The sequence below is a fragment of the Schistocerca piceifrons genome, chromosome 2 (genome assembly GCF_021461385.2).
Source record: "Schistocerca piceifrons isolate TAMUIC-IGC-003096 chromosome 2, iqSchPice1.1, whole genome shotgun sequence".
Taxonomy (NCBI): Eukaryota; Metazoa; Arthropoda; class Insecta; order Orthoptera; family Acrididae; genus Schistocerca; species Schistocerca piceifrons.
The window spans coordinates 621,815,635-621,828,547 of NC_060139.1; the positions used below are offsets into that span (position 1 = coordinate 621,815,635).

The following is a 12,913-nucleotide window of genomic DNA, read 5'->3' on the forward strand; positions in this document are numbered from 1 at the left end:
AAAATGAAACTTCTCAGTTAATCGCACTCCTTCCCACTTCTTCCTCTATACTACAGTTTCAACACAGTTTCCTCGTTTCTGTGCTTCATACCCTTCTCTCGCCACTTGCCTTTGTAACTGACTACCCCCCCCCCCCCCCCCCCACAGCACGCGCACACGCACACACAGCCACACGCACACACACGGTGTACGTGCGTTTGTCTGTGTGTGATTTTTGTTGTTGTTATAATCAGTTCCCTGAGTTTTAAAGTAATTTCCTAAAAAATAACATTGAGCAGCACTGAATTCATATAAGTAAGGCTATGAACGGGCTGATGGACAACCAGTAGTTGATTTCTTTTTCTTTTTTTTCTCTTTTTTTGTGGGGGGGGGGGGGATCTCTGATAGTGATTGTGTGTGTGTGTGTGTGTGTGTGTGTGTGTGTGTGTGTGTGTGTGTGTGTGTGAGAGAGAGAGAGATTTGTAGAAATTTGTTGTGTAAGCCTTTAGGTAGTGCAAAAGGGGGGAGAAACAGGAATCACATCAGGGAACTTGACCTTTTGTCGGCTGGAGTACCTGTTTGGGATCCTCATATTCCTGAGCTGGGGGCTAGTCAGCCCTACCAGCATTCTGCTGTAAATTCTGTTCATGCCAAAACCTGTGTGTCGATAGCACAGATGGTTTTTGAGGTGAAACAGTTGTTATTGAGCAACTATTGGTGTACCTACCATGACCCTCAATTATGAAACATGCAAGGCTCTAGTTGGGTATATGTTTATTTCTCTAGCTTGTGATTCTTCAGCTAAAGAAATTTCCAGTGCACTGGATGAACCACTAATTGATACCAACTTCCAACTAACAATGGTCTTTAGGCCAGTCATGCAGATCAGTCTTCAGGTCTCAGTAAGGTTGTAAATAATATGCTACATCCATATGAAAGTTTATTCCTTACTATTATAAAAGACAAAAGGACTTTCTGCCTTTTTCTGCACCTCAAAACTATTAGAATGTAGAGCTACATCACTAGAAGTATGCATTTGCATGATATCAGCTGCCATTACTACTATTTAGCTGGTCACATTACTACTACTCAGCTGGTCAGTCTTGCAAATTGCTGAGAGCACTAAAAAAACTGCAAGCTAAATCAGAACAGAGAGCAGCACAAAGTTCAGCAAGCATAGTGCCAATGTCCATCACTGCGAGCATTGCCACTGAAAGATAAATGTCAAGTGATTTAACAGTAACATAAAAGGTAAATTCAAAAAATTGTCCAGTAATCTCTCACTTCTATGGACTTAAGAGACTGAAGAGTATCGATCCATGAAAATAATGAGTATAAAGTCTGTTGGACGAAACCAACCAGTACCTCTTGTGTCTCTGAAATTATCACATATTTACTATCCTGGCAAAAAGGAAAATTAGCAGACACAGAAATATGTAATATGGCTCCCTTAGTACAGTGAAACCTGATTGGGCTTAGGACATATGTGGTGGAACTGAAACTATTATTACAAGTTAGCCCTTTATGCATGTGTCCTATCGGGCAGTAAGGGTGAGTATGCTTCATATAGAAAGGATGACATATGTTACTGTTGATAAAATACAGTACTACTTGTTGGTGCACAGAAATGTAAATGGATTCTATCACCAAGAAAAGTTGCATGTGATTTAGAAAAAGATGAAATAAATTTTACAGCGTATGATAATTCAACTGTTCCAAACAATTAAGCATTTACTCTGCACAACAGTGATGTTAAAAGGTATCAGATCATAGGTTGCTACTTAGGGCACTCAGTTTAAGCTATGACAAAATGGCTGATATAGGAAAAGTGACAAAGGGATAGAAAAATAACTGAAATCACCAAACAGAAGAAAGACCAATGGACATGATGGGATACTAGTGTGATTCAGTGTTGAGAGTGTGAAAGAACATGCCCCTCTTGTAGCAGCAGTCTACCATAGGAGTGAAGTGTTTCTAATGATTGGAAAAAAGACGCATGTCATTCATGTTCTCAAATAGGGCTGTTGAAAAGATGTACAAAACTAGACCTATATCTCTGACGTTGGTCGGTTGTACACTTTCGTAACATGCTTTATCCCCACATGTTTGACATATCTGGAGGCAGAAAATCTCACCTGTAGGAAACAATATAGGTTCCAAAAATGACAAACAAGTGGAACACATCTCGCAACGTTCGTCCATGAGACCCAGAAGCGTGTAGGTACCAGCACGCAGATAGTTGCTGTGTTCCTACACTTACATAAGGCATTCAGAACAGTTCTTTAGTGTACCGCCTAATGAACAGTGTCAGAAACTACATGGAGCTTTTTGCGGTTGATGCCGTTTTATACAGAGAAGTCATAACACTTGAAAATTGTAGCAAGACGCAAGAAGATGTGCAATGCTTGTAGCAGGGAGTGGCAGTGAAATGTGAATACATAAACAGAAAGTTCCTTTACTGTGTGACTACATGATAGCAGAACACTCGCTGGATGCAGTTACCTCCATAAAATGTTGAGGACTATGTGTCTGGAGTGATTAGAAGTGGAACAACTAAGTAAAATTAACCGCGGCCAAGGCAAATACCAGACTGAGACTCATTGGAAGAATTCCCAGGAAATGTATTCCATCAGCTAAGGAAGTAGCTGACAAAACACGTGTTCAATCAACATTGCTCCTCAGTGTGGGATCCATAGCAGGTTATCAAAGTAGTGGTTGGCATTCCTACCATGCAGCTGCCTGGTGGTGGACAGTTTCCACCAACATGCGGTGATTAGAACTCTTGCACTGACTGGCCTGATCACATGTTATATATTACAAAAACTATAATTTCTTACACCTGAAGATAGGATTTAAAATCTTGAATGAGTATTAGTACATCAGAAGTGAACCTGTCTAAATTAATTATAAAGTTCCAAGAGCGTACGTTTCTAGAAGAGTCAGCCAATAAATTGCTTCCTCCCATGTATATCTCAAAAGAAGATGAAGAAGATAAAATTAGAGAGATTAGAGTCCACACAGAGATTCACCAGCAATTGTTCTTCGCCGGCCGCAGTGGTCTAGCGGTTCTAGGCGCGCAGTCCGGAACCGCGCGACTGCTACGGTCGCAGGTTCGAATCCTGCCTCGGGCATGGATGTGTGTGATGTCCTTAGGTTAGTTAGGTTTAAGTAGTTCTAAGTTCTAGGGGACTGATGACCACAGTAGTTAAGTCCCATAGTGCTCAGAGCCAATTGTTCTTCCTGCCAACCATTCACACTTGCAACGGGGAAAGGGGAAATGGGGAAATGATACGTTACACATTACACTCTGCTACACTCCATGAGGTGGCTTGCAGAGTATAGTTTTAGATGTAGTGATTACACATTAAGAGGTTTGTGTAAGAGAGAGACATGCTGATCTCCATGGCTATACCTTTGATATGTTTGTAAGTTTATTCTCAAAATTAAAATAATTTTTAGTTGCAATAAAAATGATGAGAGCAAGAAAATGAGTCTTCCCTCATTGAAGACAGTGGGAAACGAAGGTCTCAATAATGTAGGAGCTGTATACATGTGGAATATTGGTTGTATAGTTAATTATTAATTAGAAAATATCTGTTAGCTGGGAATGGGACAAGTGCTGATTCTATGCAACAGTGGGAGTGACTATATTAATTAGAAAATATCTGTTAGCTGGGAATGGGACAAGTGCTGATTTTATGCAACAGTGGGAGTGACTAGCATGGAAATGTGTATACAGGGGGTAGCAGTTGTTTTGCAATTGAAAATACAAGGGTTGGAACTTTAGTAGTGGCAACTATTTATTTACAGCTCAAATAAAATAGATATATGTTTCAAAGTTTTACTGACCTTCAAAGTTCTCACCAGCATTGTGTGTAACCTGTTGCCAGCAATGTGGAAGTTGTAGGATACTCTTAGAAGGGCCAGTTGTGTTGACATGTCGAGCGGTGTGGTGTATTGCCCGACAAATTTGTAGCAGTTATGAAGCAAATGCCATGAAGTGTTTCCTTCAGTTTAGAAATCGATTTGAAGTTACAAGGGCTTAAGTCAGGGGAGTGCAGTAGGTGGTACAGCACTTAGCAGCCCCATCAGTCAAACAAATCATTAACAGCTTGCACTGTATGTGCTTGAGCATTGTCCTGCAAAATGATTGTCAGGTCGTGCAGAAAGTGTCATCACTTCTGTCTCTATGCTGTTCATTTTTGGAACACAATTTGCGACCAGCTTAGAGACAGAAGTGATGAGACTTTCTGCAGGACCTGACAATCATTTTGCAGGACAGTGCTCAAGCACGTACAGTGCAAGCTGTTAATGATTTGTTTGACTGATGGGGCTGCTAAGTGCTGTACCACCTACTGCACTCCCCCGACTTAAGCCCTCGTAACTTCAACTCACTGTCTAAACCGAAGGAAACACTTCACGGCATTCACTTCAGAACTGCTACAAATTCATCGGGCAATAGACCGCGATGCTCGAACTGTCAACACAACTGGCACTGCTAAGAGTATCCTACGACTTCCACATCGCTGGCAACGGGTTATACACAATGTTGGTGACAACTTTGAAGGTCAGTAAAACTTTGAAACATACATCTATTTTATAAGAGCTGTAAATAAATAGTTGCGACTATTAAGGTTCCAACCCTCATATGTGTATTCAATGGGGAACTTGGAAAAAGCAATGATTGAATGAACAGGTTGACTAGGTTTACGAATCTTCCAAAGTATGTGGAATTTGGAAGTGTGAGGTTGTCACAGAGTGATAAATCTAATGTCATACAGCGTTGAACTTTGGATTTGAACCCAAATATTTGAAAAGACCTTTGAATCTAGTGTGAATTGCTGGTTTCGTGTTGCAGGGACAGATTTTATATGCAGTATTGTCATGCATTTGGTAGAAGGCCTCTGTGTCAACTTAGATTAAATGTCAGAAAGTTTCCAGTAATTAGACGATCTGAAGGCTGTACAATTCAGTTTAGTACTGAGTGTGTGTGTGTGTGTATAATGGTGTGCTGGAATTATTTAAGCAAGTGTCACTGCTGATATATTGCATGTGAGGTAATGGAGTAATTTAACTCGGTTCATATTTATTCATTTTACATATATGACTAAGAGTGTGTTGAGGTGGAATTAGCAAGCAAATGTATGTGTGTGTATGTGTGGGGGGGGGGGGGGGGTATATTTTTCTTTTTCCAGTTTATAATCTGAGACTTCTTGTTAAAATGTGAATTGTGTGGACAAGATCACAAAATTTAACATAAGCAATTACTTAATTAGCAATCTTAGCCCTTTGAATATGATGAATAGCATTGTTGATATGCTTAGTGCACGTGTATGATTCAAATACAAAACATGTGAGCAAGAGAGTCAGTGAGAAAAATGAACATTATTTGAACTGCTTCATATGTGTGTCAATAAATGACTGATATGTAAAAGTGGAGTATAGCTTCCCTAGCACTGTAGTGAATCTGCATACTTCGAAAAGCAGCAGTTTACTACTACGATAAGTGGAGCCACTGTGAGTTAAAACATTGAAAAAAGCAGAGAAATTGAGTGAGTGTTCATATAACATCAATTTAAATAAAGCAACAGTCATTTCATTTTGATAGGGCGGAGTTGATGTTAGCAGAAGGGTTAGAATGAAAGAATGAGAGAATGGGAGAATAATGTGTGAAGGGTGAAGGAAAAACTAGAAATGTTATTTGACTATCAGAATTTGTGTAAAAAGACTGTTGTGTTGCTTGCTTTGAGCTGATTGCCATGTTAAAATAAATTGTAGTTCAGTTTCCAGAAAAAACTCACTGGCTGGATAAATGCACGACACGAAAGAATATAAATTCTGTTTCTTTTTTATTATGGCCAACTGAGGGCCACACATATATTTCAGTTAACTCTCATTTGCATTTTTCGTATCCTCTAATATTGTCTCATCTTTTATCTCTGACTGCTATATTGTCAGACCATGTGTGTTCACTTATTGCTTTTGCATTGGAATCTTTAATTTTAACATATTCCTTGTGAAATTTTTTGCTTCTTTTTATTATGTTTTGTATTTTTTAATCTTTATAACTTCTCAGATCTATTTATTGCTAGTTACTTGTTGTAGAAATGCTTGAAGATATGTTTTATTATTCCTTGTGTGGGGATGCTAAAAAAAATACCCCTCTTGTTTTTATGATTGTCTCTCTTGTTTTTCTGTATTCCGGTAGAGATTATCATTGCTTTTTAAGTTCCAAGCTTGTAAGCTATTTAATGGAGCAAACATTTTCCTCATGATTCTTTTCCTTGGTACTTACACATCGTCTAGCTTATAATTTGTTCTCACTCACTTGTATAGAGAAATTTTGGTTTCACCACTGTGTTGTAATGTTTTGTTTTTGCGTTTTTCAATATGTTCATCTTACATTAAATATTCTTTAATCTAAAGAGTATCTTTATAAATCTATATGATCAATTTTGTTCCAGATGACTATGGATGAGAAGTTTGTTGAAAGCATATGGGCCTTGCTGAAGAATGCCATCCAGGAGATTCAAAAGAAAAACAACTCTGGATTGAGTTTTGAAGAATTGTATAGGAATGCGTACACGATGGTTCTTCACAAACATGGAGAACGTTTGTACACTGGCCTTAAAGAAGTTGTGACACAACATCTGGAATCAAAGGTTGTAGCCCCCTCTGCTTTTATTAGCTATCAGTGATTTCATTTTTAATAAAATAATAATAATAATAGCAATTACTCAGCCCAGTGATGCAGTTTTGCCATTCTATGCTACATTCTCTTAAAATATGGTTGTATGGTATCATCCTACATTTTATGAAAATGTTAAGTGATTGTATGGTGTCATCTTACACTAAATAATGAAAACTGAATATCGACCAGACTTACACAGTGAACTCAACATGTCAATCTTAATGGAACAAAATCGGCAATGGAAAGGTAATTTACAGAGTAGCTCAAGGAATGTGGCTTCATTGCACCATTTGAATCATGCTGATTTGGTCTTGGTTTGGAGATTGGCATTTAGGTAGTGGTATTCACCTAGTGAAACTTGATTAGAACTGTGAGTGCCGGAGCTTGTTCTTAGACATGTCAATAGACTTGTGATTTGTTTAGGAAGCCTGAGGTTTTGTCACCTTTAATTAGTCTTTGATGGTGGTATCTCTACTTGCTTGACAAAATTGTTGTTAGGAATTTTATTTAGTTTCCCCTTACCTGATTTTAATCTGGTGAGCATTTACCGACAAAAATTGTTATATAGTGGGGTTCACTCAGTGTTTACATTTACTCAAAGTTTGTGCCACCAGGTTTTCTTGCAGTATAATTTTAGTTTTCCATTTCTACACCAACATTTTCATTATAATTTTTAATTTTTTTTTCTATAATCCACTGCTCTACTAAGGTACTTCAGATAGTGTCTGCACTTAAACTTTTTCCTTATGGGTTAAAACTGAATCTCTAGCTTACTGTAAATCAGTTTAGCTTTTCAAGGTAAACAGTAAGAGATAATTAACAGTTTCATACATGCAGTTCTTGGAGATTATTACCAAATTATCTACTTACCACTTTTTTTGAGCTGGTGGGCAGCACTTGACTGCATATAGAAGGAAGAAATTTCTAAATCCGAATAATAGGACTAGGACACCTTCTGCTTAGGTCAAAAATTCCAAAATATTTTTAATGTGTGCAAGTCATCCATCATCATTAGAAACCTTCCTCAGTACAGTACTTACTGGCAGTAGTTGCATATTCGTATGTAGCTACATTGATCATACTAGGAGCATGCCTTACTTTATTTGGAAAAATTACTAAGCAATCAGTGTTTTGATTTGTTGTTGTTGTGGTCTCCAGTCCTGAGACTGGTTTGATGCAGCTCTCCATGCTACTCTATCCTGTGCAAGCTTCATCATCTCCCAGTACCTACTGCAACCTACATCCTTCTGAATCTGCTTAGTGTATTCATCTCTTGGTCTCCCCCTACGATTTTTACCCTCCACGCTGCCCTCCAATACTAAATTGGTGATACCTTGATGCCTCAGAACATGTCCTACCAACCGATCCCTTCTTCTGGTCAAGTTGTGCCACAAACTCCTCTTCTCCCCAATCCTATTCAGTACCTCCTCATTAGTTACGTGATCTACCCATCTAATCTTCAGCATTCTTCTGTAGCACCACATTTCGAAAGCTTCTATTCTCTTCTTGTCCAAACTATTTACCGTCCATGTTTCACTTCCATACAGGGCTACACTCCATACAAATACTTTCAGAAATGACTTCCTGACACTTAAATCTATACTCGATGTTAACAAATTTCTCTTCTTCAGAAACGCTTTCCTTGCCATTGCCAGTCTACATTTTATATCCTTTCTACTTCGACCATCATCAGTTATTTTGCTCCCCAAATAGCAAAACTCCTTTACTACTTTAAGTCTCTCATTTCCTAATCTAATACCCTCAACATCACCCGATTTAATTAGACTACATTCCATTATCCTCGTTTTGATTTTGTTGATGTTCATCTTATATCCTCCCTTCAAGACACCATCCATTCCGTTCAACTGATCTTCCAAGTCCTTTGCTGTCTCTGACAGAATTACAATGTCATCAGCGAACCTCAAAGTTTTTATTTCTTCTCCATGGATTTTAATACCTACTCCGAATTTTTCTTTTGTTTCCTTTACTGCTTGCTCAATATACAGATTGAATAACATCGGGGAGAGGCTACAACCCTGTCTTACTCCCTTCCCAACCACTGCTTCCCTTTCATGTCCCTCGACTCTTATAACTGCCATCTGGTTTCTGTACAAATTGTAAATAGCCTTTCGCTCCCTGTATTTTACCCCTGCCACCTTTAGAATTTGAAAGAGAGTATTCCAGTCAACATTGTCAAAAGCTTTCTCTAAGTCTACAAATGCTAGAAACGTAGGTTTGCCTTTCCTTAATCTTTCTTCTAAGATAAGTCGTAGTGTCAGAATTGCCTCACGTGTTCCAGTATTTCTACGGAATCCAAACTGATCTTCCCCGAGGTCGGCTTCTACTAGTTTTTCCATTCGTCTGTAAAGAATTCGTGTTAGTATTTTGCAGCTGTGGCTTATTAAACTGATTGTTCGGTAATTCTCACATCTGTCAACACCTGCTTTCTTTGGGATTGGAATTATTATATTCTTCTTGAAGTCTGAGGGTATTTCGCCTGTTTCATACATCTTGCTCAACAGATGGTAGAGTTTTGTCAGGACTGGCTCTCCCAAGGCCGTCAGTAGTTCCAATGGAATGTTGTCTACTCCGGGGGCCTTGTTTCGACTCAGGTCTTTCAGTGCTCTGTCAAACTCTTCACGCAGTATCGTATCTCCCATTTCATCTTCATCTATATCCTCTTCCGTTTCCATAATATTGTCCTCAAGTACATCTCCCTTGTATAGACCCTCTATATACTCCATCCACCTATCTGCTTTCCCTTCTTTGCTTAGAACTGGGTTTCCATCTGAGCTCTTGATGTTCATCCAAGTGGTTCTCTTATCTCCAAAGGTCTCTTTAATTTTCTTGTAGGCAGTATCTATCTTACCCCTAGTGAGATAAGCCTCTACATCCTTACATTTGTCCTCTAGCCATCCCTGCTTAGCCATTTTGCACTTCCTGTCAATCTCATTTTTGAGACGTTTGTATTCCTTTTTGCCTGCTTCATTTACTGCATTTTTATATTTTCTCCTTTCATCAATTAAATTCAATATTTCTTCTGTTACCCAAGGATTTCTACTAGCCCTCGTCTTTTTACCTACTTATCTTCTGCTGCCTTCACTACTTCATCCCTCAAAGCTACCCATTCTTCTTCTACTGTATTTCTTTCCCCCATTCCTGTCAATTGTTCCCTTATGCTCTCCCTGAAACTCTGTACAACCTCTGGTTCTTTCAGTTTATCCAGGTCTCATCTCCTTAAATTCCCACCTTTTTGCAGTTTCTTCAGTTTTAATCTACAGGTCATAACCAATAGATTGTGGTCAGAGTCCGCATCTGCCCCTGGAAATGTCTTACAGTTTAAAACCTGGTTCCTAAATCTCTGTCTTACCATTATATAATCTATCTGATACCTTTTAGTATCTCCAGGATTCTTCCATGTATACATCCTTCTATCATGATGCTTAAACCAAGTGTTAGCTATGATTAAGTTGTGCTCTGTGCAAAATTCTACCAGGCGGTTTCCTCTTTCATTTCTTAGCCCCAATCCATATTCACCTACTACGTTTCCTTCTCTCCCTTTTCCTACACTCGAATTCCAGTCACCCATGACTATTAAATTTTCGTCTCCCTTCACTATCTGAATAATTTCTTTTATTTCATCATACATTTCTTCAATTTCTTCGTCATCTGCAGAGCTAGTTGGCATATAAACTTGTACTACTGTAGTAGGTGTGGGCTTCGTATCTATCTTGGCCGCAATAATGCGTTCACTAAGCTGTTTGTAGTAGCTTACCCGCATTCCTATTTTCCTATTCATTATTAAACCTACTCCTGCATGACCCCTATTTGACTTTGTGTTTATAACCCTGTAGTCACCTGACCAGAAGTCTTGTTCCTCCTGCCACCGAACTTCACTAATTCCCACTATATCTAACTTTAACCTATCCATTTCCCTTTTCAAATTTTCTAACCTACCTGCCCGATCAAGGGACCTGACATTCCACGCTGTGATCCGTAGAACGCCAGTTTTCTTTCTCCTGATAACGACATCCTCTTGAGTAGTCCCCGCCCGGAGATCCGAATGGGGGACTATTTTACCTCCGGAATATTTTACCCAAGAGGACGCCATCATCATTTAATCATACAGTAAAGCTGCATGCCCTCGGGAAAAATTGCGGCCGTAGTTTCCCCTTGCTTTCAGCCGTTCGCAGTACCAGCACAGCAAGGCCGGTTTGGTTATTGTTACAAGGCCAGATCAGCCAATCATCCAGACTGTTGCCCTTGCAACTACTGAAAAGGCTGCTGCCCCTCTTCAGGAACCACACGTTTGTCTGGCCTCTCAACAGATACCCCTCCATTGTGGTTGTACCTACGGTACGGCTATCTGTATCGCTGAGGCACGCAAGCCTCCCCACCAACGTCAAGGTCCATAGTTCATGATTTAAACAACATTAATTAAACAGTCCCTCAGTCTCTCTCTCTCTCTCTCTCTCTCTCTCTCTCTCTCTCTCTCTCTCTCTCTCCCCCCCCCCCCCCTCCCACTTCAGTTTGGGGCTTCGATTGGATTGTATCCTCAGGTCATTGCCAATTTGAGGATTTCAAACCAATTACATGTGCCTGGAAAATACAAACTCCTCATAACTGTAAACTGTACGGATGATACAATCATTAGATCTGCAGTGTCAGCTAAACAGATTTTTTTTGGTGTGTGTGTGTGTGTGTGTGTGTGTGTGTGTGTGTTTTTAAGCTAATCTAATCTAACCTAACTTAATGTCTTGAACAGAGTTTAGTTATGTGAGCCATTTCATAAAGAAATGTGTTGTCATACAGTTGAAATAATTTGTAATTTGTTAATGAGACTCCTCTGAACATGAACCTTTTGTTTCTTTATAGGTCAGGGAAGATGTTCTTAATGCACTGCATAATAATTTTCTCCAGACATTGAATCAAGCATGGAATGATCATCAGACATCTATGGTAATGATTAGAGACATTCTGATGTACATGGACAGGGTGTATGTCCAACAGAATGATGTTGATAATGTATATAATCTTGGACTCATCATATTTCGTGATCAGGTAAGTTCTATGATTATGAGAACCAAATATTTGGGTACTTAGGTTTGTATTTCTGCTACCATGGCTCTGATCATATCTGTTGAGAAATTTGACACACAGCTAGTTTTTGTGGTTAACAATACAGGAACTCAGTCGTAGGTCTTTAATATAGGTGTATGAAAGGTAGATGAAGAATGCCTACTTAATTTCAGGTTTGGAAATTATAGCACAAATACTGCATGACAAAAAAAGTAAACTACCCGTAGCAAATGGTCATATTTTAATGTTACTTCGTACACATGCACACCATTAATGGGTATGTAAATGATTAAAGTTGCAATCCTGTCTGACAGGTAGAACGATAACCAGAATTGTTAGTGTTGTTACCAGGTGTGGTAGGGTATACAAGGAGTGTTAACAGTGCCAAATGTTGAGTAATCGTTGTGACAAATGTGGAGTTGCAGAATTATCAGCACCTTATGGAGCTTGAAAGTTGCCTCATTGTGGTTATTTGTTTGGCCGTCTGCTCAAATTTTGCAGTATCCGCATTTGTAAGGCATTTGCATGTGACAGTGTCCTGATGTTGGATTGCGTGGGAACGTGTGCATAGTCGTGCTGGTTGTCAGGTTTTCATTTGATTGTGTCTGACTACCACAAGGGAGGAACACTGTATTATGCACCAAGCATATCGTAACACCTTCACATCTGCACCTGCTATCTGAATGTAAGTAATGGACACCCTGCAACATTCTTTGTCATCTCACATCATCGGTCAGAGATGGGAAGCAGCTGGACTAGGGAATTACCATACCTATGCATAGGCTGTAACACCACAAACATATGGCTGAATCTGGGACAATGTCATAACTGAGAAGCTTGGGCTGCTGATGAAAGGCATCATATTGTGTTCAGTGATGAATTGCAGTTCTGTACTACCATGGATGACTGTTAACAATGACTGTGGTGGGGAGAGGTCCCATTCTTCAATCTTTTGGAGAGAAACAGAGGTGTTACTCCTGGTGTCATTGTGTGGGGAGCCATGGGGTATGATTTCAGGTCACAACTGGTAGTGATTGATGAAACAGTGGTATGTCACAGACATCCCAGGTCTTCATGCACTAAGTCTCATGCAGCAGTATGTGGTACAATTTCTCAACAGGATAATGATTGTCCACACATGGAATGTGTCTGTCAGCCATCTGT

At 39.3% G+C, this 12,913-nt stretch overlaps 1 protein-coding gene across 1 annotated transcript in view; it reads left to right on the forward strand.

Annotated features, from left to right (window-relative positions):
- Positions 1 to 12,913, forward strand: part of LOC124775040 (cullin-3) — a 259,802-nt gene that overhangs the window by 116,767 nt on the left and 130,122 nt on the right. Inside the window, exons 2-3 of the mRNA XM_047249818.1 lie at positions 6,444 to 6,641; positions 11,546 to 11,731. Of these exons, the coding sequence (XP_047105774.1) occupies positions 6,444 to 6,641; positions 11,546 to 11,731 (384 nt within the window). The remainder of the gene's footprint in view (positions 1 to 6,443; positions 6,642 to 11,545; positions 11,732 to 12,913) is intronic.